A 26,838-nucleotide genomic window follows, 5' to 3' on the forward strand; every position below is an offset into this window, starting at 1 on the left:
ATACAACTCTTCTGCTCCTTTGCACCCCAGTATCTCTACTTGCACACTCATCTTCTGCACATCCATCACTCCAGTGTTTAATTGCTAAATTATAATTATTTTGCCACTATGGCCTATTTATTGCCTTACATCCCTTATCTTACCTCATTTGCACACACTGTATATAGACTTTTCTATTGTGTTATTGACTATACGTTTGTTTATTCCATGTGTAACTCTGTGTTGTTTGTGTCTCACTGCTTTGCTTTATCTTGGTCAGGTCACAGTTGTAAATGAGAAATTGTTCTGGTTAAATAAAGGAGAAATAAAATAATACCACCATTACAGATGAAACAACATAATAATGGTACAGATGTTTTATATCCTAATCCAAGAATCAAGGCTAAGAGAGTATTACCACCCTCTTCCTCAACACACGCCAACATACCACACACACACACACACAAAATACCACACACACACACACCAAAATACCACACACACACACACACACACATACCACACACACACACACAAACACCAACATACCACACACACACACACATACACCAACATACCACACACACACACACATACACCAACATACCACACACACACACACCAACATACCACACACACACACACACACACCAACATACCACACACACACACACACCAACATACCACACACACACACACACACAACATACCACACACACACACACACATACACCAACATACCACACACACACACACACACACCACATACCAACACACACCACACACGCACACACACGCACACACACACCACACACACACTGCACTCACATACATACATACATACACAACACACTCACACACACCAACACAAGCACACACACACACATACCACACATACATACACACACACACACACACACACAACACAAGCACACACACACACACCACACACACTGCACTCACATACATACATACATACACACACACACTCACACACACCAACACAAGCACACACACACACATACACACATACATACACACACACACACTCACACACACACAACACAAGCACACACACACACACATACCACACATACATACCCCACACACACTCACACACATCTTGTGCGTTGTGTACCATCCTCTGGGCTTCACACACTGACAGCTGTCTATTCTGAGCGAATAGAGATTAGATTGATCTGTAGTGCACACACGCACCGCACACACACCACATGCACACACACACACCACACACTCGCACACACACACACACACCGCATGCACACACACACACACCACACACACGCACACACACACACACACCGCATGCACACACACCGCACACACGCACACACTCACACACTGCATGCACACACTCAACCTCTGCATCAGATATCCCCAGAAGCTTCTCATCAGTGTTTCCTTCCACAGTATGTCACACACTGAGTCTCTCCTTCCTTCACTGTCTCTGTCTCTCCTTCCTTCACTGTCTCTCTCTCTCCTTCACTGTCTCTCCTTCCTTCACTGTCTCTCTCTCTCCTTCACTGTCTCTCCTTCCTTCACTGTCTCTCTCTCTCCTTCACTGTCTCTCCTTCCTTCACTGTCTCTCCTTCCTTCACTGTCTCTGTCTCTCCTTCCTTCACTGTCTCTCCTTCCTTCCTTCACTGTCTCTCCTTCCTTCCTTCACTGTCTCTCCTTCCCTTCACTGTCTCTCCTTCCTTCACTTCTCTGTCTCTCCTTCCTTCACTGTCTCTCCTTCCTTCACTGTCTCTCTCTCTTCCTTCCTTCCTTCACTGTCTCTGTCTCTCCTTCCTTCACTGTCTCTCCTTCCTTCACTGTCTCTCCTTCCTTCACTGTCTCTCCTTCCTTCCTTCCTTCACTGTCTCTGTCTCTCCTTCCTTCACTGTCTCTCCCTCTCCTTCCTTCACTGTCTCTCCTTCCTTCCTTCACTGTCTCTCCTTCCTTCCTTCACTGTCTCTCCTTCCTTCACTGTCTCTCCTTCCTTCACTGTCTCTCCTTCCTTCACTGTCTCTCCTTCCTTCACTGTCTCTGTCTCTCCTTCCTTCACTGTCTCTGTCTCTCCTTCCTTCACTGTCTCTCCTTCCTTCACTGTCTCTGTCTCCCCTTCCTTCACTGTCTCTGTCTCTCCTTCCTTCACTGTCTCTGTCTGTCTCTCCTTCCTTCACTGTCTCTCCTTCCTTCCTTCACTGTCTCTCCTTCCTTCACTGTCTCTCCTTCCTTCACTGTCTCTCCTTCCTTCACTGTCTCTCCTTTCTTCACTGTCTCTGTCTCTCCTTCCTTCACTGTCTCGGTCTTCCCTTCCTTCACTGTCTCTGTCTCCCCTTCCTTCACTGTCTCTGTCTCTCCTTCCTTCACTGTCTCGGTCTCCCCTTCCTTCACTGTCTCTGTCTCTCCTTCCTTCACTGTCTCTCCTTCCTCCTTCACTGTCTCTCCTTCCTTCCTTCACTGTCTCTCCTACTCTACTCCACTCCACTACACAATCAATACTCTTCCATTGTAGCTGATGAGTGGCTGGCCTCCTGCTGGTCCCAGAGAACACTGAAACCGATTCTCACCAGGCCCTAGTTTAATGGAAACATGGAAGATCAATAAAGGTCATGTGTAGTTTCAGTCGTCCTCATCAGACACTGTGCAGCACAGGGCTATACCAGAGGACATATTGAGAAAACCCATTTACAGCCCACACTGTTCAAATGAAATACAACACCAAACTAGTGGTGACTGAGCTGCCACACATGATGTTTTGAAACATTACTTAATCAAGCGTTGTACAATGCCTTGCCAGGGACTGGGAGTACTACCGGGTACTACCGGGTACTACCGAGTACTACCGGTACTACCGAAAAAGATTGAGAGTTGGTGGTGTTTCCTCTCCATAGCCTCTAAACATTGAGGGTGTTTCCTCTATAGCCTCTAAACACTGAGGGTGTTTCCTCTATAGCCTCTAAACACTGAGGGTGTTTCCTCCATAGCCTCTAAATACTGAGGGTGTTTCCTCTATAGCCTCTAAACACTGAGGGTGTTTCCTCTATAGCCTCTAAACACTGAGGGTGTCTCCTCTATAGCCTCTAAACACTGAGTGTGTTTCCTCTCTCTATAGCCTCTAAACACTGAGGGTGTTTCCTCTCTCTATAGCCTCTAAACACTGAGGGTGTTTCCTCTCTCTATAAACACTGAGGGTGTTTCCTCTAAAAACACTGAGGGTGTTTCCTCTCTCTATAGCCTCTAAACACTGAGGGTGTTTCCTCTCTCTATAGCCTCTAAACACTGAGGGTGTTTCCTCTCTCTATAGCCTCTAAACACTAAGGGTGTTTCCTCTCTCCATAGCCTCTAAACACTGAGGGTGTTTCCTCTATAGCCTCTAAACACTGAGGGTGTTTCCTCTCTCTATAGCCTCTAAACACTGAGGGTGTTTCCTCTCTCTATAGTCTCTAAACACTGAGGGTGTTTCCTCACTCTCTATAGCCTCTAAACACTGAGGGTGTTTCCTCTATAGCCTCTAAACACTGAGGGTGTTTCCTCTCTCTATAGCCTCTAAACACTGAGGGTGTTTCCTCTCTCTATAGCCTCTAAACACGGATGGTGTTTCCTCTATAGCCTCTAAACACTGAGGGTGTTTCCTCTATCTATAGCCTCTAAACACTGAGGGTGTTTCCTCTCTCTATAGCCTCTAAACACTGATGGTGTTTCCTCTATCTATAGCCTCTAAACACAGATGGTGTTTCCTCTATAGACTCTAAACACAGAGAGTGTTTCCTCTCTCCATAGCCTCTAAACACTGAGGGTGTTTCCTCTCCTCTAAACACTGAGGGTGTTTCCTCCAGCCTCTAAACACTGATGGTGTTTCCTCTATCTATAGCCTCTAAACACAGATGGTGTTTCCTCTATAGACTCTAAACACAGAGAGTGTTTCCTCTCTCCATAGCCTCTAAACACTGATGGTGTTTCCTCTCTCTATAGCCTCTAAACACTGATGGTGTTTCCTCTCTCTATAGCCTCTAAACACTGGGGGGTGTTTAACATCCTGTCTAGTGGAGAATTAGATCCTTCTGGAGTATATAGTTTAACGTCGTTTCTGATCATTTCACAGTTTAACTCATTTTGTCCGGCATTGCTGATCACTTTGCTCAGACCACCAGCCGTGACTAGAGGTTTTACAGTAAGCACTGCAAGATACTGTATTTGCCTCTACCATTAAATGTTGGAAATATGGGAATGGGTCATCATTGGTCAATCAATGGTCTCATCATTACACCTCATTCTGCCTGCTGGTTCTGATATCCATTGATCACGCTGGTTCTGATATCCATTCATCACACTGGTTCTGATATCCATTCATCTTGGGGTTCTGATATCTGTTTATCTGGCTGGTTCTGATATCCATTCATCTTGCTAGTTCTGAACATGAGGGTGTTTATCCTGTCTGGTTCTGATATCTGTTTATCCCTCCTTCTGATATCTGTTTATCTGGCTGGTTCTGATCATTTCCATTCATTTTGCTGGTTCTGATATCTGCTTATCTGGCTGGTTTTACAGATATCTGTTTATCTGCCTGGTTCAATTAAATGTTTAAATATGGCTGGTTCTGATCATTACACCTTATTCTGCCTGCTGGTTCTGATATCCATTGATATCTGGTTCTGTTTATCTGGCTGGTTCTGATATCCATTCATCTTGCTGGTTCTGATATCTGTTTATCTGGCTGTTTATCTGGCTGGTTCTGATATCCCTCACAAACTGCTTAATACTTATATAGATTAAACGTTTATTTCTTCAAACATGCAACATTGTGTAACATAATCATTACTTAAAAATAAAAAAACATTGAATTACCCACAATCCTATGAAAACAGAGCCTCTTGGCAAGATAGGAAATGCAAGGAGATTAAAACTAGACTTCCAATGTGTTCAATCCCTTAATTATCTCTGTCTTTGGTTGTCCTCATAAAAGATACTTACATTTTGAGCAAAAAATTAAGTTGGATATATTCTGATTGTTGGTGTGCTTTTCTGATGACGATGTTTGTAATTTATTTAGAACTCAAGGCACACTTAAACAGCATGGCTACCACAGCATTCTGCAGCGATAAGCCATCCCATCTGGTTTTAGTTTAGTGGGATTATCATTTGTTTTTCAACAGGACAATGACCCAACACACCTCCAGGCTGTGTAAGGGCTATTTGACCAAGAAGGAGAGTGATGGAGTTCTGCATCAGATGACCTGGCCTCCACAATCACCCGACCTCAACCCAATTGAGATGGATTTGGATGAGTTGGCCCGCAGAGTGAAGGAAAAGCAGCCAACAAGTGCTCAGCATATGTGGGAACTCTTTCAAGACTGTTGGAAAAGCATTCCTCATGAAGCTGGTTGAGAGAATGCCAAGAGTGCGCAAAGCTTTCATAAAGGCAAACGGTGGCTACTTTGAAGAATCTAAAATCTATTTTGATTTGTTTAACACTTTTTTGGTTACTACATGATTCCATATGTGTTATTTAATACTCTTGATGTTTTCACTATTATTCTACAATGTAGAAAATAGTAAATAGTAAAAGAAAAACCCTTGAATGAGTAGGTGTGTCCCAACCTTTGACTGGTACTGTAAATATTTCCTGAGTTTCTTTTATATCTCGTAGATTTAGGACAGACTCTTCAAAACCTTGTTTCTTATGATTTATTTTTTGACTGTCCCTTTGCCATGTATAAATGTGTTATTCAATGCTTTTCTATGGGCTTTAGAAGTGAAGTCCAAAATCAATATTTTATCAAATAATCTTTTTCTATATTTGTTTTTACCTAAAAGTGTCCTAAGATTCTACATCTATATGATCCATAGTATAACCATCTTAAAACAATTCCATATGCCTTAGACCCTAAAGAATTAAAAGAGAAACATATTCATGAAAACATTTCACAACGAGAGAGGAGTTGACACATTTAGCCAATAAACCCTTTTTTCCCCCGTAACGTTTTTGAGTAAATTAAGAAGGAATCTCAGATTTAACTTCTAACGATCTAAAAAAAAAAGCTAAATTCAGTTTTCCATCAAAATAAGAATTATTGCGAGCTAATGTGACTAATATGTCACAAGAGAAAAGATCATTTGCCCTTATGAAAATGTAAAAAGTAATGTTAGACTATTTTCTGATAATTGTGTTGTTAATGTGTGCCTGATGTTAAGACTACGGACTGTTTATAAAGGGCCTATTTGCGAGATTGACTTGTCATTTTAACAGACATAGGCTAGGTCTACTGGGTTTTTGATTGTAATTCAATTTGCCATGGTTTAGTTAGCTAGATGCAGGTAGCCTATAGCACCTGATAGCCTACAGTAAGTAGCCTAGACATAATGTTAAATTAACGATTTAGGAGCTTGCTTGGTTCAAATTGACAGACTGATTTATTCACCATGTACAGCGTGGTAATACGTGCTCCCGTTACCCAGCCTGCTATAGGCTACTGGGGATGAGGTGGTTTAGATATGACCTGAATAGGCTTGTCAACAACAGACAGTGTTTTTCTTTTTTACCTGGAGCCTAATCTGACTGTTACCTTCAATCTAATCTAATGCAGTTATTCCCCAGGGGTTCTACTATATTATTGACTGTATGTTTGTTTTACTCCATGTGGAACTCTGTGTTGTTGTTTATGTCCCACTGCTTTGCTTTATCTTGACCAGGTCGCAGTTGTAAATGAGAACTTGTTCTCAACTGACCTACCTGGTTCAGTTAAGTAAAGGTGAAATAAAATTAAAATAAAAACTCTCTCGCGGGAATTCCACTAACGGTCGGTATGTAGCCAAACGTAGCTGCTGCTGATGTTGGTATCTGTACTGATGGAGAAAAAGCCATGACAGGGAGACATAGCGGAGTACAAGCAGTTGCTCCTGACGCCACTTGGGTACACTGCAGCATCATTATTATTATTATTATATTATTATATTTATAATTATTATATTATTATTATTATATTATTATATTTATAATTATTATATTATTATTACAATTATATTATTATTATATTATTATTAGTGCTCTGGTCCTTTAAGAGCTCTTTGTCACTTCCCACGAGCCGGTTTGTGACAGAAACTCACATTCATTCTTACATTTATTAAACGTATCGTATAGTGTGTGTGTATGGCAGGCTTACAATGATGGCAAAACAACATTTGAGAGTGCGCTGCCCCTGGTGTTAGAGGGGGTACAGCTGGAGGTTGAATGTTTGAAGGGGTACGGGACTATAAAACGTGTGTGAACCACTGCTCTAATGGATTCTGACAACAGCTGATCACCTGGAGCCTAATCTGACTGACTGTTACATTCAATGTAATGTATTCTCTGACTAGGTATCCACCTTTCCCTTTCTAATAGCTGATCGGCAGTTGTGATAGAACTGTGACCATGATCACAATTGATAGCTTTCAATTTAATTAATTAAAAATGTCCATAAATAATACATTTATAACAAGGCTACAACGAAAAAAATAAAACTGAAGTTATAGGCTATTTATTAAATCCGTTTTTCAGCTCCATGTAGCTTACGCAAGTGGCACAAATTGTTTGCAATGACTCCAGCGATATCGTCATTTCAACATATTTATTGTATAAAATGGTAGGCTACAGTAGCCTACATAGGCATGGAAATGAACAGGCTAATTGATGGCCAACAGATGTTTCATTCTCCAGATTTAATGTCAGTTTCATTGTGAACTTTTCCCCATAACAGAAGCAGGAGAGGGAGTTCCACAACTTCCATTTGGAATGTCCACTCGAGGCCCGAGAACTAAGCATGCGTAAAACCCCTCGCTTGATATTGTTTTCTAGAAGCAACGCTGATATTAGATGGAGTTTTAAACCCCTTCCGAACGAATTTATCTAATGCGCCTAAATTCGTTTTCTGGTGCTCTGCCACCGTTATTTCTTGATCAGCTCTTTTTATTTAATCTTTATTTAACTAGGCAAGCCAGTTAAGAACAAATTCTTATTTAAAATAACGGACAACGCTGGGCCAATTGTGTGCCGCACTATGGGTCTCCCAATCACGGCCGGTTGTGATACAGCCTGGACTTGAACCGGGTTTGTAATGACGCCTCTAGCACTGAGATGCAGTGCCTTAGGCCCGTGTCTTGATGGCTTGGGAGCTTCCCTGAAGGAATATTGTATTTCGGTTTGCAGCGCTTCACAGCGGTGTTGCTGAGGAGACGCTGATGGAAACAAGACCCAGGACTGGACTGAAGAGATCTAAATATGGAGATAGCGTAAGTTCAGTGATGGGGAAACGAAGCTTTCTGAAGCATTTATAGCCAATTGTGTCGAAAATGGATTGATTACTCGAGGCGTTGGTCAACACAGTGTACAGTAGCGACACCTGCTGGTCAAAACCATTTAAACAGACAAAGTATAGATGACGTAGAACACGCCGTAACGCGTGCCCGGTGTAGCCTTTTTCTCTTCTACGTAAACCAATACTAAACCAATCAGGTTTTTCTTATTTTATAATAATGTAGAATAGTCTGTATACATACAAGAAGCACACAAATAGACAATGAAACATATGCTAGGGGGTACAACAAATGACAGATAATACAAAAACCTTTAAAAAAAACAACCATATTGATTGTTTTAACAGCTTTCTGATTAGAAGAATGTAGAATGGTCTTAATGTACTGCTGGAATTCTTTATAGAAAACACGGAAGAGTGGTTTTATATTAGTGAATATGAAATTTTGCCATTAGCACAATTAGATTTATGAGGTAAAATTGTTTTTCTTTATGGATATGAAATTCTGAATAAGGAAACCGAGCAGCACATTCTCCTACAACAAAACAAAAGACATCAAGAATATGAATAATTATAAAACTGTGAATATCTTTCCATAATTGTTTTACATGTAGACAAATGCCAAAATAGATGTGACACTGTTTCTGAATGCTCAACACAAAAAAGTACAATCAATGTTAATGTCTTTTTGATTTTCTTCAGGTAATGATTCGCAGGGTAATACTCATGGATCATTCAGAAAGAGACCTCGTTGACCTGGTTAACTAGCAAGTATTTGTGTGGTAATAACCAGACTTTTCCCCCAACAGATATTAGTGACCAATGTATTCCAGTAACTTGTGACATAAGGAATGGATACAATATCCCTTTGAAATAAAGCATGTTGATCTGAGGGAGTGAGGAGAAACATATTTTCACAATTGGAGAGTCAACTGGATTAAGGAGGGTAGGTCAACAAGGTGAGGTCTGGCTACACCTCTAAATAACATGAGAGTTCCAGACGGAACAGCATCAAAGACTATGGAGAACTCTCTAGGTGTTACAGGGATATTGTGATGAGATTATTTTTTTTAAGTCCTCATAATTGAGTAACAATCCTTCTGCATTCGAAAGTTGACTCACCAGCAGGATATGATTATTGAACCAATTCTTTCAAAATAAAGACTTGTTTCTATACAAAATGTCCTTATTGTTACAAATGAAATACTTAAGCAGGAAAAACATGTTAATATATTAACGACCACGCTATGAATACTTGTCTATGAAACGCAGATAATTTTGCAGGAATCTTATCGGTGTTATAGTTACTATAGTTACAAAGTAACATAAAATTGAAGCCACCAAAACAGGAGAAGATATAATGAGGGATGAAAATCAAAAATTTAAGTTGGATTCTTTAAGAAATGTTTAGCCCAATTTATCTTAAAAGTATTATTCAAAGTAGGAACATCTAAAAAAAATTGAGCCAACCATATTTATATGTGTTCATAACGACAGATTTCGGAATATGATGTGTACGATTTTTCCAGATGAAGTTGGTGGTCAACTGTTTTACCTACTGTATATAGGGGACTGGGCTGTATGTAGGGGACTGGGCTGTATGTAGGGGACTGGGCTGTATATAGGGACTGGGCTGTATGTAGGGGACTGGGCTGTATGTAGGGACTGGGCTGTATGTAGGGACTGGGCTGTATGTAGGGGACTGGGCTGTATGTAGGGACTGGGCTGTATGTAGGGACTGGGCTGTATGTAGGGGACTGGGCTGCATGTAGGGGACTGGGCTGCATGTAGGGGACTGGGCTGCATGTAGGGGACTGGGCTGTATGTAGGGGACTGGGCTGTATGTAGGGGACTGGGCTGTATGTAGGGGACTGGGCTGCATGTAGGGGACTGGGCTGCATGTAGGGGACTGGGCTGCATGTAGGGACTGGGCTGCATGTAGGGACTGGGCTGCATGTAGGGGACTGGGCTGTATGTAGGGGACTGGACTGGATGTAGGGGACTGGGCTGTATGTAGGGGACTGGGCTGTATGTAGGGGACTGGGCTGTATGTAGGGGACTGGGCTGCATGTAGGGACTGGGCTGTATGTAGGGGACTGGGCTGCATATAGGGACTGGGCTGCATATAGGGACTGGGCTGCATGTAGGGACTGGGCTGCATGTAGGGACTGGGCTGCATGTAGGGGACTGGGCTGTATGTAGGGGACTGGGCTGCATATAGGGACTGGGCTGCATATAGGGACTGGGCTGCATGTAGGGACTGGGCTGCATGTAGGGGACTGGGCTGCATGTAGGGACTGGGCTGTATGGAGGGGACTGGGCTGTATGGAGGGGACTGGGCTGTATGTAGGGGACTGTGCTGCATATAGGGACTGGGCTGCATGTAGGGACTGGGCTGTATGTAGGGGGCTGGGCTGTATGTAGGGGACTGGGCTGCATGTAGGGGACTGGGCTGCATATGGGGACTGGGCTGTATGTAGGGGACTGGGCTGTATGTAGGGGACTGGGCTGTATGTAGGGGACTGGGCTGTTTGTAGGGACTGGGCTGTATGTAGGGACTGGGCTGTATATAGGGACTGGGCTGTATATAGGGACTGGGCTGTATGTAGGGGAATGGGCTGTATGTAGGGGAATGGGCTGTATGTAGGGACTGGGCTGTATGTAGGGACTGGGCTGTATGTAGGGAATGGGCTGTATGTAGGGGAATGGGCTGTATGTAGGGGAATGGGCTGTATGTAGGGACTGGGCTGTATGTAGGGGACTGGGCTGTATGTAGGGGAATGGGCTGTATAAGTAAGTCTGGAGAAACCTTCATCTTTAGAAAGCAATTACTCGACCTTTCAAGGATAAATCCCTCTGCAAACAATGGTTCATCTTCTTTTAGTTTTTTTCAATAATAGTTATTAAATGTAATGAGCATCTTTCCTGTTGATCCTTAGACATGGTAATCCCAAGGTATGGTACCTTTTCCTTGACTGGAAAATTGCATATAGAGGGTATCACACAGTCTTAACAGCAAACATTTCACACTTATTAACTCTTGATACTCCCCAACCCGGATCCGGGAGCGTAATCATCGACTGACGCTAATTAGCATAACGCAACAGACATAAATATTACTAGAAAATATTCATATTCATGAAATCACAAGTGAAATATAGTGAAACACAGCTTAGCCTTTTGTTAATCACCCTGTCGTCTCAGATATTGAAAATATGCTTTACAGCCAACGCTAGACAAGCATTTGTGTAAGTTTATCGATAGCCTAGCATAGCATTATGTCCAGCTAGCAGCAGGTAACTTGGTCACGAAAATCAGAAAGGCAATCAAATTAAATGGTTTACCTTTGATGATCTTCGGATGTTTTCACTCACGAGACTCCCAGTTAGATAGACAATGTTCATTTTTTCCCAAAATATTATTTTTGTAGGCGAAATAGTTCTTCACGTTTGGCTGAGAAATCGACCGGAAATTACATCACGAAAATGCCGTAAAATATTCCAAATTAGCTCCATAATATCAACAGAAACATGGCAAACGTTGTTTATAATCAATCCTCAAGGTGTTTTTCAAATATCTATTCGATAATACATCCACCGGGACAATTGGTTTTTCAGTAGGACCGATTGGGGTGTCCTCGGATGGGTCCACAGTGTCTCCTGACCCCTCCTGTCTCAGCCTCCAGTATTTATTTATGCTGCAGTAGTTTATGTGTCGGGGGGCTAGGGTCAGTTTGTTATATCTGGAGTATATATTTATATATTTGACAGTCCCCTGTCAAAGCAAGGGCTGATTTCAAGGTTTTACTGCTAACCTATGGGCTTGCTCCTACCTATCTCTCTGATTTGGTCCTGCCGTACATACCTACACGTACGCTACGGTCACAAGACGCAGGCCTCCTAATTGTCCCTAGAATTTCTAAGCAAACAGCTGGAGGCAGGGCTTTCTCCTATAGAGCTCCATTTTTATGGAACGGTCTGCCTACCCATGTCAGAGACGCAAACTCGGTCTCTTGCTGTCCCCAGTCCACCTGGCCGTGCTGCTGCTCCAGTTTCAACTGTTCTGCCTTATTATTATACGACCATGCTGGTCATTTATGAACATTTTGAACATCTTGGCCATGTTCTGTTATAATCTCCACCCGGCACAGCCAGAAGAGGACTGGCCACCCCACATAGCCTGGTTCCTCTCTAGGTTTCTTCCTAGGTTTTGGCCTTTCTAGGGAGTTTTTCCTAGCCACCGTGCTTCTACACCTGCATTGCTTGCTGTTTGGGGTTTTAGGCTGGGTTTCTGTACAGCACTTTGAGATATCAGCTGATGTACGAAGGGCTATATAAATAAATTTGATTTGATTTGATTTGAGTACTTCTCCTGTCTGGTTGATAGCCCATTCACTGCTCAATAGGGACTCATTGGAATGCAGCGCTTTACAGAACGAAGAGGAGAGCCGAGAGTGGGCACCCCTGCCTGACCCCAGACGAGAGGTCAAAAACGTCACCCAAGTAACTATTTACACTAACTCGGCACCCCGCTCCGACATATAATGTACGAATCCATCCTATGAACTTCTCCCCAAATCCTAATCGACCTAACACTCTGAATAAAAAGGATCTATTCACGCGATTCACACGATCAAAGGCTTTCGCCTGATCTAGCGCTGCTACCATTAAAGGCAGTCCTCTATCTTCAACCCAAGCGATGGAGTCCCTGATTAACTGTAGGTTCCATCTAATAGAGCGGCCCTCTACCCTGCACATCTGATCCTCATGGACGACGTAGGGAAGGGCTGTGCGCAACCGGTCTGCTAAAACCTTTGCAAGTAGCTTGTAATCTACACACAGCATGGTCAACGGCCGCCAGTTGCCAAGGTCTGTTACTTCCCCCTTCTTATATAAAAGTGACAGCACACCAACAGCCATTGATCCCCCCCCGGGACCCCCGTCTCAAGGATGGCCTTCAAGACTTCGAGGACCACTGGTCCAAGTATACCCCAAAACTTGAGATGAAACCCAGCCGGCAGCCCATCCATCCCAGGCACCTTCCCTTTTCCCATCCTCCTCTTCTAGTGAGATCTGGGCCTCCATCACTTCTCTAATGTCCTCCGGCAACCGCCTGGACAAGTGTTCTAAAAACACATTTCCCTGCTCTACATCTATTTCCCTTTCCATATCCTCTGGTTCTCTAACTATACTACCATTTTCTTCCCTAACGCCATGCATTACCTTCCTACTCTGTCTGGCCCTAACCGACTTAAAAAACATAGCGGAACAAGTCTCATTGTGTTCTAGAAAGCCACTATGCGCACGCTCGAAAGCTCGAGCCTTCCGCTCCTGCAACTCCCTGAGCTGCGCCTTTAGGGTAGCGGATCTCTCCCAGTCAAACGACCCGCCGAGGTTGCCTGCCTCGTACTCGAGTTCAATTAACCTTTGGATACGATCCACCTCCCTCCTCTCCTCCCTTTTTTTCCTCTTGCAATACCCTATTATAAAAGCCCTAATCCTCACCTTAACTAATTCCCACCACTCTAATACCCCCTCGCACATGGACCGGAGGCCTTCAAGCCTCCAAAAGAAACCATAAAACCTGTCAACAAAAGCCTGCTCCTCCAGCACTTCCCGATCTAACTTCCAGTACCCCCTACCAAAGAGGCAGACTGGCGACCCCACCTGCAGGAGCACCCCGTCGTGATCCGAAAAGAAAACAGGCAACAGCCGCCCAGACAACTTACCCAAAGACCTGGGTACAAAAATATAGTCGAGCCTCCGCTCAACCCCCCTGGAGTTGCGCCATGTAGGACCGGCCATTTTCGGAGTAGTGTGCAGGCCACCATCAACCAGACCATGGCAAGCCATTAGCCCGGTGATGGCGCCTGCACTGCTACCCCCCCTATTCCTAAATCTGTATTAAAATCCCGCCCTATCACTAATTTCCTATTTGTGACACACAGGGGCGTCAGACAGTCCACCATCTCCCTCCTGTCTGCCACCACCTGTGGCCCATACACCACCACTAATCTAAATTTACAATCCCTTATTGTGACATCCACCCCTATAACCCTCCCCTGCATTACCACAAAAGAATCCTCCACTTTTACCTCCCTGTGCCCACACAAAATCCCTACCCCCAATGAGTGCACCCCCCCAATACCCCAAACCGACTCCCCCTTGTCCCACTCCCTCTTAAACCTACTAACATCCCCTCCATCCCTCAGGTGAACCTCCTGTAAAAAACAAAAATCAAACCCCACACCCTCCAAATAACTAAAAATCGCCCTCCTCTTAACAAAAACCCTTAAACCCCTTACATTTAAACTAACAAAAGTAAAATTAGACCCCATGAAAGAATAAAATAAAATCATGTAATACACTCAAATTCTAAACCCAGACAGAAAAAAAACAAAAACAGGAGACTCACCCGATGCTCCCCTGCTCCATATCTACCTGTGAAAACACCATCCGTACTCCTGACATCCCCCTCTTCCTCCATCTCACCAACCCAGGATGCAGGAATAGTGTTTGGCTCTGGGGTGCCCTGCACCCTGGGTCTACCCCCACACTCCTCCCCCTCCCCAGTGCTGCAGCTGGTTTGGAAAAAAATCAGGGAGGCTGAGTCCCCAAACAAAAAACTCCCCACCTCCTCCTGTACCCAGTCCTGAGTCTTGTTAGGTGTGTCCCCACCCAACAGAAGTTGAGGGCCTGGGGAAACCAGCAGCAACCCAGAGGTTTCTCCCACCCCCATCACTCTCTTGGCCATCCCCTCCCTCTCACTGTCGGCCAATCGCACCCTCCTCTTCATTCTCTTCTTTGGTGATGGCGGCAGTGGAGAGATACCACCCTCCCCCCCGCCAGCTCCTCCACCATACCCCTCATCTCTTCCACCAGGGCATTTTCCCCCCACTCCACTTGCTCTTCCACCGTCTCCTTCTCCAACACTCCTCCCTCGCTTTCTTCTCTCTCATGCTCCTCCACTCGTTTGCCTTCTTCCGCCGCTTTTCCTGGTTCTCCTACTCCCGTGCCTTCCGTTTCCTTCTCTCTTCCATCCGCCGCTTCTTGCTCCTCCTCCTTCCTTGCAACCCTCCCCTCTGGACCTGTACTCTGGTCATGAGGCGTGCTTCCTTCCCCTCCTCTTCTTCCCCCATCCCCCGCTCCTGCTCCCCCCCAGCCGCAGACGCATATGACCTCTGACGAGCCGGGCACCCCCGCCACAGGTGTGCTGACGAGCCACACCCGTGGCACGCCTTAGGCTTGTCACAATCCCTCGCCTCGTGTTCCTCAGATCCACAAAATCTGCATTTTCTTGTGCTGCACGAGGCGAATATGTGGCCGTAGGCCATACAGCGCCTGCAAAATGGGGGCTGACGTGCATAAAACAACGTCCCCCTGTCAGCCCCCAGGGAGAACATAGCAGGAGGATGGAGGTAGCCACCATGTCCCTTTGGTCCTCCCTGAGGAGGGCCTGGAAGCCTCTCCTCCCATTCCAAAACCCAAGGGAGTCTTTGAGGTGCCTTGCTGAGGAGACGTTATCCATGTATCTCCCCAGAAAGGCCCTCACCTCTTCGTCCTTAACGTATGGGTTGTAAATGTTGACAGTTACAACCCTAAAGTTGTTCTTCGCCAGGCTTGTTATTTCATAGTGGCTCATCGGCCTCTCACCTCCCACTGCTCTTGCCCTTCTCAGGATATCATCGTATTTCTCCTCTGTATATAGTGCCACGTCGTATGCTCCCTCCAACGAGTTGCCTTGGAAACAAAACACGTCCTTCACCGTCAGCTTTAGAATCCCCATCAATATTATCCTTCCAAAAGTTTCCCGTCCTAAAGGCTCCAACTCCTTTTCCTTCCAAGCAAACCGAATCGTGTTGGCCAGCCCAATCCCAGGGACCGACCGTGTTGATGGATTTAGCACCATCTCCGCAAGGAGAATGGCGCTCGTTCTCTTCTCTTACAAAACAATGAAAAAGAAAAACCAAAGTGACTGAGCCTATTTGGTGACAACTAACACAGAGACAGGAACAATCACCCACAAAACACTCAAAGAATATGGCTGCCTAAATATGGTTCCCAATCAGAGACAACGAGAATCACCTGCCTCTGATTGAGAACCGCCTCAGGCAACCATAGACTTTGCTAGAAAACCCCACTAAGCCACAATCCCAAAACCTACGAAAAACCTCATACATAAACACACCACAACATAAACCCATGTCACACCCTGGCCTGACCAAATAAATATAGAAAACACAAAATACTAAGACCAAGGCGTGACAACAGGTTTAAGGTTTAGGCAAAGACCAGATGCTTTGGAAAATATATTTATCACATCGACTGCTCTAGGAATGTGGTCAGCATCTTTAATAAAGAGGGTGGTGTTATCTGCTAGCTGACTGATGATAATATCTCTGTCAGCAACAGAGATCCCTTTTGTATTGATATATAGATCCCTTTTATATCGACCAATCAGGTGGTTGTTCAACAAAAAAACAAAGCTTCTGACGTCATTGAACACGTGCTTACTGATAAAGTGATCCATCTGGAGAGACTACAGAAAGATAGGGGGGGTGTTGATCCATCTGATTTGTTTAAGAGATGTCTGGATACTGTGTATCAGGATGTTGTGTCCATTTACACAGATGGTTCAAAGGATCCAAGGACAGGATGTACTGGGTCAGCATTTGTAGTGCAGGAATGTTGGGTGGCAGTCAGGAAATGTATTACAGCTCATGTGCAGTGTTACGGAGTCTCCTGTCCTTTATATCACGTAGCAGACAAGACCTGCTTTATGAGGTGCTACAAACCCATGGCAGGAGTAAACAAATGGATATACAGATCATACTTACATGGGTCCCAGCTCATGTGGTAGTGGCAGGGAACGAGGCAGTTGATGTACTGGCTAAACAAGCACTAAGTAGTGGGGATGTTGATGTGGTAGTTTTCAATGAGGAAGGCAGAGGCAAAAAGCTTGATATGGACAGTGATGGTGTAGAGATGGCAGGAGCAGTGGAATAGAGATACTAAGGGCAGGCATTTATTTAAAGTACAGAGGAAAGTTGGGGAGAACGGCAGGAAGGGACAGAAGAAAGGAGGCTATATTTACAAGATGAAGGCTGGGACACAGCCAGTTGATTAAGGCTGGGACACAGCCAGTTGATTAAGGGTGGGACACAGCCAGTTGATTAAGGGTGGGACACAGCCAGTTGATTAAGGCTGGGACACAGCCAGTTGATTAAGGCTGGGACACAGCCAGTTGATTAAGGCTGGGACACAGCCAGTTGATTAAGGCTGGGACACAGCCAGTTGATTAAGGCTGGGACACAGCCAGTTGATTAAGGCTGGGACACAGCCAGTTGATTAAGGGTGGGACACAGCCAGTTGATTAAGGCTGGGACACCGCCAGTTGATTAAGGCTGGGACACAGCCAGTTGATTAAGGCTGGGACACCGCCAGTTGATTAAGGCTGGGACACAGCCAGTGATTAAGGCTGGGACACAAAGTTGATTAAGGCTGGGACACAGCCAGTTGATTAAGGCTGGGACACAGCCAGTTGATTAAGGCTGGGACACAGCCAGTTGATTAAGGCTGGGACACAGCCAGTTGATTAAGGGTGGGACACAGCCAGTTGATTAAGGCTGGGACACAGCCAGATGATTAAGGCTGGGACACAGCCAGTTGATTAAGGGTGGGACACAGCCAGTTGATTAAGGCTGGGACACAGCCAGTTGATTAAGGCTGGGACACAGCCAGTTGATTAAGGCTGGGACACAGCCAGTTGATTAAGGCTGGGACACAGCCAGTTGATTAAGGCTGGGACACAGCCAGTTGATTAAGGGTGGGACACAGCCAGTAGAATAAGACATGTGAAATGAAAGCATCCAACAGGAAAATGTGAGTATTGCCAGGAAACAGAGACAGTGGAGCGTGTATTGATACAGTGTGGACATTATTGTAGAGAAAGAGAGAGGCTGAGATCTAGTATGAGGGAGAAGGGGATACAGGACATTAGTTTAAAGAATATATTGAGTTGAACGTCATTAGATATAGTCGCAAATATTGTATATTTTTTAAGAGCAACGAGGCTGACAGGTAGGATTTAGTTTCTCCGTGTCTCTGGCCCACACTCCAGTACAGTAGGTGGCGGTAATGCACCATAATATTGGATGCCAACCGCCGGAAAACCCCACCGAAGAAGACGGAATACTGCGTAGTGATTTCAACGCATACCTCGGAGCTCCGGTATCAAATGTAACATAACTATTTAAACATTTAGAATAGCTTTTACTTGACTTGGGAAGTTGTGAATTCCACACGTGACGGATTTTTTTTGTCGAGGGAGAGTGACAGCTACACAGATTTGTTTGATAAATATCTGCTCTTCAAATCTATTTCTGTAATTGTTTCTCAGCCTGAACTGCAGCCCGGAGTATCAGGATAAGACGGTGAACGTGCAGTGTTGATTTCGGGACAACAAGTTTCTGATCAAAACAGTCAGGTAAGTTTGTTACTACTAAACTTCAACGTTGGTCTGCGCTGTCCACTGTGAGTTCATGTCATTTCTAAGTTTGCTTAAAAATGTGTTAATATCTCATTCACATTTGGAAGACTATAACATCTCTACTGTGCCACTTTTATATGGAGGGGAGGCTAATCTACATTTTCCCCTTTTTAAATACAAACTGAGTGTACAAAACATTACATGCTCTTTCTATGACCAGGTGAAAGCTATGATCCCTAATTGATGTCACTTAAATCCACTTCAAATCAGTGTACATTTGGTGAGGAGACGGGTTAAGGAGGGATTTTTAAGCTTTGAAACATGGATCGTGTATGTGGCATTAAGGGTGAATGGCCAAGACAATAGTCTGAATGACTAAAACCAGGTAGAAAGTGTGTAGAAATTATCATTAAACTTTTTTTTAAATTTAACCTCTGAACTCTTTTTCTTTCCATTAGTATTTTCAACAGTTATTAGCAGCACTATTTAGTGAATTTGGTAGATTTTTGATCTCAAACCAGTGAATTTAACATTCAAGTATAAGGCCAAACTGAATTATTGACAATGGAAAAGTTGTTCCCTTGTCATGTAATTGGTACATTTGCTATGAATCTAGTTTTCCAGATTGCATTTATATATACAGTGGGGCAAAAAAGTATTTAGTCAGCCACCAATTGTGCAAGTTCTCCCACTTAAAAAGATGAGGCCTGTAATTTTCATCATAGGTACACTTCAACTATGACAGACAAAATGAGAGAGAAAAATCCAGAAAATCACATTGTAGGATTTTTAATGAATTTATTTGCAAATTATGGTGGAAAATAAGTATTTTAAAAATGTACATACAAAAAAAGACTTCAGGGGAGTCTCAAGTTGGATTTGATTTACCTTGAATATTGCAACCCATTTGTGTAGACTATTAGCCAGACAACCTGCTGAGTTTAACAATAGAGACTGAATTTATCCACCAGACGACCCCTTTTTCCTCATTGTTAGGCTATTTGATGTGGAATCTTTACAAAGGTTTATAAATGGAAGCTAAATCCCGTATATAGATACTATACTGCATAATCAAACACTCCCTAGTCAGCTAGTGTTTTGAGGGTGAACTGACGCTATTATTTGGCGTTAAATAGACTGGTTTTACGCACGACAACTTTCTAACCAAGCTGGGAGATAATTCGAGGACGGCTCATGTCACTCAGGTTCAGCTAGATTATATATTCAAAACAATCTATTGGTAGCTGATCAGTGTGTTGCATAAAAAGTATTTTTTACCAGGGGCTCCAACAGTCACACTGTTTAGTGAGTTCAACAGATCATATCAAATAAAGGTTCAATAAATACAATCTGAGGCAGTAGGGAGGACCAGGGATGTACTCTTGATTAGTGTGTGAATTAGACCATTTTCCTGTCCTGCTTGGCATTCAAAACATTTACTTTTGGGTTTGAGGGAAAATGTATGGAGTAAAAAGTACATGATTTTCTTTAGGAATCCAGTGAAGTAAAAGTTGTCAAATAATATAAATAGTAAAGTACAGATAAATACATAAACTACTTCAGTAAAAATACTTGAAAGTACTACTTAAGTACTTTACACCACTACAAGTGAGCCAGCTGTGATCAGTACCATCAGCTGGGAACTCGGTGGGCCGGCTGGAAGCTTGGTATACCCCCCACGTGGGTTCTTGAGAGCTAATCTAAAGTAGGACTTGTGGGGCGATAGATGTACATACTGTTCCAGCTAACCCTGTCCATGAATCATTCACACCTACCAGGTTTCTACAAACCACCTTTCATGCTGAACCTGTTCTTATTTATTTCAACTCCCCACATAGCTGATGTTGTAATGAAGGCAGCCAGGCCTGTCTGTGTTGTTGTCTACACCCTGGTGACCCTGCTGAAACTATTCACCTGCCTGCCTGTATTGCTGTCTGTATTGCTGTCTCTGTCTGTCTTGCTGTATTGCTGTCTGTATGTCTGTCTGTATTGCTGTCGTGTAACACTACCTCTCCCCCTTCTCCAGGGAGATGTTACTGTGGGTGTTAGGGGTGTTGCTGCTGCTGTTCTCCAGTCTGGATGTGTGGTACTTTGTGCGTGCGGCGGTCACGGTGGTCAGGGCCTGGTTCCAGAAGCCGGTGTGGGACGTCCTGGGGGAACAGAGTGTGTCGGGACGCATCCTGCTTCACGATATCGACCTGGGACACATGAACAATGCCAGATACCTCCGGGAGTGTGACTTCGCCAGGTTAGATGGGTCCCAGGAAGCTGAGTTCTCTGTTAGTTTTAACATATTCCTTTACCCCAGTAGCTCCTAACCCCTAGAGGATTCCTTTACCTCAGTAGCTCCTAACCCCTAGAGGATTCCTTTACCTCAGTAGCTCCTAACCCCTAGAGGATTCCTTTACCTCAGTAGCTCCTAACGCCAAGACGATTGTGTGTGTGTGTAACGTCCTGTACTTCCCCAGTACACCCACACAGGGTGTATGATGATGATGGTGATGTGGAAGTGTTGTCCTCTCTCAGGTTCTCCCTGTACAGTCGTAACGGGGTGTTTAAAGCCTGCAGAGCCCTGAGGGCCACCATGGTGGTAGGGGCCACTACTATCCGCCTGCGCCGGGCCCTGTGCCTGGGGGAAGCATTTGAGCTGCGCACCAGAATCATGGTCTGGGATGAGAAGGCCTTTTACCTAGAGCAGCGTTTCGTCTCCTGCAGGTGTGTGTCTGCTAGTATAATGCCTTATGGACTTCAATGGAACTGTGTATGGCATGGGGACAACTGTGTTGTTTACAACCTGTTTTGGCTTCATGTGTTACATCCCATATTAATCAGTCTATCATTCTTTCCTCTTCCAGGGACGGTCTGGTGGCAGCTGTCATGTTGTGTAAACAGAACGTCATGCGCAGCAGTCCTGACAAGATCCTACAGTTCCTCTGCAAGAGAAAAGTAAGAGGAGGAGGGAGGGAGGGAAGGAAGGGTGTGGGGGAGATGGTGGAGGGGAGGAAGATGAATGAGTGGATGGGAGGACGAGCGACTGATGTAGAAGTTGAGAATTTTAAAGGAGGGCTGATATAAGTTTTAGTCCTCATAAGGAAATAAGGGCTTGGAGGTGTGGCTCTCTCCTGTGTGTGTATGTTTGAACGTGGGAAGAGTTGGGACATCTGCCAAAACACTACAGTTACAGGCACTCAGCCTTCTAGATAACTTTAAACCGTCTAACCAGGAAGTAGCCTGTAACTTTAAACCGTCTAACCAGGAAGTAGCCTAGACTATCTAGCAAGCTAGCCAACTTTTTTTCTTCAGACTGTTTGACTTTGGATAGCCTCTCTGGGGCTAGTTAGGAACGTCAATATATTCCACAATGTAAATGGGACAATATTTTCATGTTGCACACCTTTTCTCATTAAATGCTTTCAATATTTGTATATGAATTTCTACAATTCATAGTATCAGGTTTTTAAGTCATTGAATTTGAACATATTGTCCCATGTACATTGTGTAATTTACTGATGGGTATATCCAAAGGCAAACCAACATACCACAGTCAGTGTGCGTTCCATTCCCAGGTGTTATGGCATTATGATCGGGTTGCCTTCAGCTCCAAATGGATGATAACTTGGGTACAGCTTTGAGCATGTGGGCAGGAATGAAATAAACTCAACCCAGGGTTACACTTATACATAGTCTACCCTTCATCTGTCTGGCAAATCTCCACTTTGGACGAGACCTGACTTTATGACCAAAATGATCCTATTTCCACTTCCTAGTGTATTTTGACACTAAAATACATGGGATATCACTCAGTCCTCTTCTCTCACTCAGTCCTCTTCTCTCACTCAGTCCTCTTCTCTCACTCAGTCCTCTTCTCTCACTCAGTCCTCTTCTCTCACTCAGTCCTCTTCTCTCACTCAGTCCTCTTCTCTCACTCAGTCCTCTTCTCTCACTCAGTCCTCTTCTCTCACTCAGTCCTCTTCTCTCACTCAGTCCTCTTCTCTCACTCAGTCCTCTTCTCTCACTCAGTCCTCTTCTCTCACTCAGTCCTCGTCTCTCACTCAGTCCTCTTCTCTCACTCAGTCCTCTTCTCTCACTCAGTCCTCGTCTCTCACTCAGTCCTCGTCTCTCACTCAGTCCTCGTCTCTCTGTGTGTTCAGGTGGAGTGTCCCGACTACCCTGAGGATCTGCAGCACTGGATCAGCTTTATCTCAGCCAGCAGCCAGGCCCTGAGAGCCCAGAGTGGTCTAGAGGACAAGACTGGAGCGCAGGAAGACAAAGACAAGTGATTGAGTGCTGTGCTGTTGTCGACGATATGGGAGAATGAAGGCTCTCTCTGACAGATCTGGAGTGTATTCATTAGTGTCGACTGTAGGAAAACGTTTCTCATTTGAAAATAAGAGTTTCTATTAGATTAATGTAGGTAGGTTTGTTCCGTTTGGTTCCTAGTGAATACACCCAAGCTTCAGACTGCTGGACGCTCTCTCTTCCACTCTGACCTCCTGCTGACTAAGGCTGCGTTTACACAGGCAGCCCAATTCTGATATTTTTTGCCACTAATTGGTCTTTTGACCAATCATATATTTTCACATCAGAAATTTTTCGGAGCTGATCAGATTTGGGCTGCCTGTGTAAACACAGCCCATGAGACTTCACTTCACTGGTGCCTTCTCTCTTCTAGGCCCAGTCCCAAATGGACCATACGCCATATGCACTTGTGGAGATCTGAGAGGATTTGATTGGTATAAGCGATACGGTGAAACTTCTACCGAGCCTATCAAAGTGGAAGTTGGAGCCATTTCCATATCGAATGCATCTGACCAATCATCTCACATCTGTACTAGGGCGTAGGGTCCATTGTGGGACTGGACCTAGAGTCAAATAGGACAGACCTGTCTATCGACCCTCTGCTGTATCCTGGATACTCCTTGTGGAGGGTGGCATGCACAACGGCCTGTTACTACTGACCATTCCATATAGGAATTGGAACATAGGAAAGAGGTCAAATGAATTAATCTATATTTTCTATGTTGTAAAATAAAAATCAATTGATTTGAGTTTTGTTTGTTTGTTATAGGCTTACTTAATAAAGATCTCCTGATAAAATGGTAACTAAGGTTGATTGTGAAATATTGGGAATAGAAACCTGGTTAAAATGTATTATAGTTTAAGATCTAATCGGGAGAATTTAAAGATTCTCTTGATGCAGACAGTGGGGTCTTTTCTCAATTCCTCGTGTCCTCTTGCCTCCTGTGGGACCTCTGATTTTCTCATCCAATGGGTTTTGAGGATGAGGAAAGAGGACGTGAGGGGTATGCAATTGAGAGAAGGCCAGACTCTCCTAACCACTCATCGGTTTCCGGGTCACGGAGGAGAGAGGGGGGATGGACTTTTCCACAAATGAGAAAAGGTCAGGGTTTTGGTTGTGATTAAAAATCAGCGAAGCATTTGACATTATTTGGTTCGTGGCGTTCCTCCCTGGTTCAGCTGTGATGTGTACTACCTTGTCAGAGCTTTTGTATCCAGGTCATTGCAGTCAATGTTTTCTCATGTAGACAGTGTTGGCAGACAGGAGCTGAGCTGTAGGGTGTCTGGGGAAGATCACTTTGATGTTGATTGTATAGCAGAAGAGAATTACAAAGGAATAAAGTGTAGTAACTGTGGAGGAGAACATGAGGGGAGATCCTTGGAATGCCAAAATCAGGGCAGTGGTATAGCGGAAGACGGTGCTTGACTTGGGCAGGAGTTCATCGGAGCTGAGTACCGGCACCTCAAATGTTCGATTGCTTGAGCTGCTGTTCCTGTTATAGAATAGATGTAGCTGCCGTTCCTGTTATAGAATAGATGTAGCTGCCGCTCCTGTTATAGAATAGATGTAGCTGCTGTTCCTGTTATAGAATAGATGTAGCTACCGTTCCTGTTATAGAATAGATGTAGCTGCTGTTCCTGTTATAGAATAGATGTAGCTGCCGTTCCTGTTATAGAATAGATGTAGCTGCTGTTCCTGTTATAGAATAGATGTAGCTGCTGTTCCTGTTATAGAATAGATGTAGCTACCGTTCCTGTTATAGAATAGATGTAGCTGCTGTTCCTGTTATAGAATAGATGTAGCTGCCGTTCCTGTTATAGAATAGATGTAGCTGCTGTTCCTGTTATAGAATAGATGTAGCTGCTGTTCCTGTTATAGAATAGATGTAGCTGCTGTTCCTGTTATAGAATAGATGTAGGTCCTGCACCTACATGTCAACGCTGCCGGCACTGAAAATGAATACGGGAACTCTTTCAGTCCAAGTCAAGCACTTGGAGGAGCTGAACAGCAATATGCACTGAGGCCTGCGTATTACCAGCAGGATCCAGACAGGCTTCAAGTGAAGAACGTGGACTTTATTGCTTTAAAAGCAATGCTCAAATTGGAGGGAAAAAGTCAGCGGAGCTGTTTCTGGGATTAAAAGACTACATGCATTACTGACTCGTGCAGTCCCACCCTCACAGGCCCCAGGGCCTGAACAAGGGATTTGAAGTTTAGAATGACTAAAGGAGTGGAAATATATTTTATTAAATTATTTTGTGTAGATTAATGTTCATTTTCTCACACCAGTAGTATAATTCACTTTTCTTAGTGTTTATTTTTTTCACCCCCGTCCAGTTGGTGGCGAGAATATACATTTTGTGTGTAGTTCGCAAACAAACCCGAAGAAGACATTGTTTGAACCAATCGAATTGTGGCAGGGTGACCGGCTGAAAGTAAGCACACCGTATATTACCGTTCTCCTAGCAGCAGGATATTATGCTGACAGCTCGATAGGATTTTTTTTTATTCCTCTTCGAAATAAGAGTCCCTGTGGAAAACACAAGCTACATTTGAGAATATCGATTTTTTTTTTCACTCCAGTGCAGTACAACGTTTAATCACAACATTGCAACCACCTCTTAAAAAGGCAATGGGAAATTTGATGTATTTTATTATTGTATTATTTAACCCAGATTTCTTTTTTTTTAAAGTTGACATAAATACTCATATGTTGAAAGCTATTGGGTCAGCTATATTTAAAGAAATACACTGTTAATGAAATACAAATATATGTTATTAGAATTAGAATTACTCAATACAGTCTGCAAAACTTAAATGGGTCTCTTGTGCTGACAGAGTACTGGTGAGCCTTTACTCCACCCACTCCTTTCACTGCACCGCATGACGCGGTATAAGGGTTACTTATTATAGGGGCGGCAGGTAGCCTAGTGGTTAGAGCGTAGGGGCGGCAGGGTAGCCTAGTGGTTAGAGCGTAGGGCGGCAGGGTAGCCTAGTGGTTAGAGCGTAGGGGCTGCAGGTAGCCTAGTGGTTAGAGCGTAGGGGCGGCAGGTAGCCTAGTGGTTAGAGCGTAGGGGCTGCAGGTAGCCTAGTGGTTAGAGCGTAGGGGCTGCAGGGTAGCCTAGTGGTTAGAGTGTAGGGGTGGCAGGGTAGCCTAGTGGTTAGAGCGTAGGGGCGGCAGGTAGCCTAGTGGTTAGAGTGCAGGGGCGGCAGGGTAGCCAAGTGGTTAGAGCGTAGGTGCGGCAGGGTAGCCTAGTGGTTAGAGCGTAGGGGCGGCAGGGTAGCCTAGTGGTTAGAGCGTAGGGACGGCAGGTAGCCTAGTGGTTAGAGCGTAGGGGTGGCAGGGTAGCCTAGTGGTTAGAGCGTAGGGGCGGCAGGTAGCCTAGTGGTTAGAGCGTAGGGGCGGCAGGTAGCCTAGTGGTTAGAGCGTAGGGGCGGCAGGTAGCCTAGTGGTTAGAGCGTAGGGGCGGCAGGGTAGCCTAGTGGTTAGAGCGTAGGGGTGGCAGGTAGCCTAGTGGTTAGAGCGTAGGGGCGGCAGGGTAGCCTAGTGGTTAGAGCGTAGGGGTGGCAGGTAGCCTAGTGGTTAGAGCGTAGGGGCTGCAGGTAGTATAGTGGTTAGAGCGTAGGGGCGGCAGGTAGCCTAGTGGTTAGAGCGTAGGGGCTGCAGGTAACCTAGCGGTTAGAGCGTAGGGGCGGCAGGTAGCCTAGTGGTTAGAGCGTAGGGACGGCAGGTAGCCTAGTGGTTAGAGCGTAGGGGCGGCAGGTAGCCTA

At 44.5% G+C, this 26,838-nt stretch overlaps 1 protein-coding gene across 3 annotated transcripts; it reads left to right on the forward strand.

Moving 5' to 3' along the window:
- The first annotated feature begins 18,410 nt into the window (after window positions 1-18,410).
- Window positions 18,411-23,815, forward strand: them6 (thioesterase superfamily member 6). Of its 3 annotated transcripts, none has more exons than XM_024392200.2 (6): window positions 18,411-18,517; window positions 18,678-18,764; window positions 20,794-21,015; window positions 21,294-21,482; window positions 21,623-21,713; window positions 22,919-23,815. In XM_024392200.2, the coding sequence occupies exons 3-6, from the start codon at window positions 20,798-20,800 to the stop codon at window positions 23,045-23,047; spliced, it is 627 nt and encodes a 208-aa protein (XP_024247968.1). In that variant the 5' UTR covers window positions 18,411-18,517; window positions 18,678-18,764; window positions 20,794-20,797; the 3' UTR covers window positions 23,048-23,815. The 3 variants fall into 3 exon arrangements, with proteins under 3 accessions (XP_024247968.1, XP_024247969.1, XP_024247970.1); XM_024392201.2 differs by having other exon boundaries at window positions 18,433-18,508; XM_024392202.2 differs by lacking the exon at window positions 18,411-18,517 and having other exon boundaries at window positions 18,524-18,764.
- The last annotated feature ends 3,023 nt before the right edge of the window (window positions 23,816-26,838 follow it).

Source organism: Oncorhynchus tshawytscha, linkage group LG28 (assembly GCF_018296145.1).
Source record: "Oncorhynchus tshawytscha isolate Ot180627B linkage group LG28, Otsh_v2.0, whole genome shotgun sequence".
Taxonomy (NCBI): domain Eukaryota; kingdom Metazoa; phylum Chordata; class Actinopteri; order Salmoniformes; family Salmonidae; genus Oncorhynchus; species Oncorhynchus tshawytscha.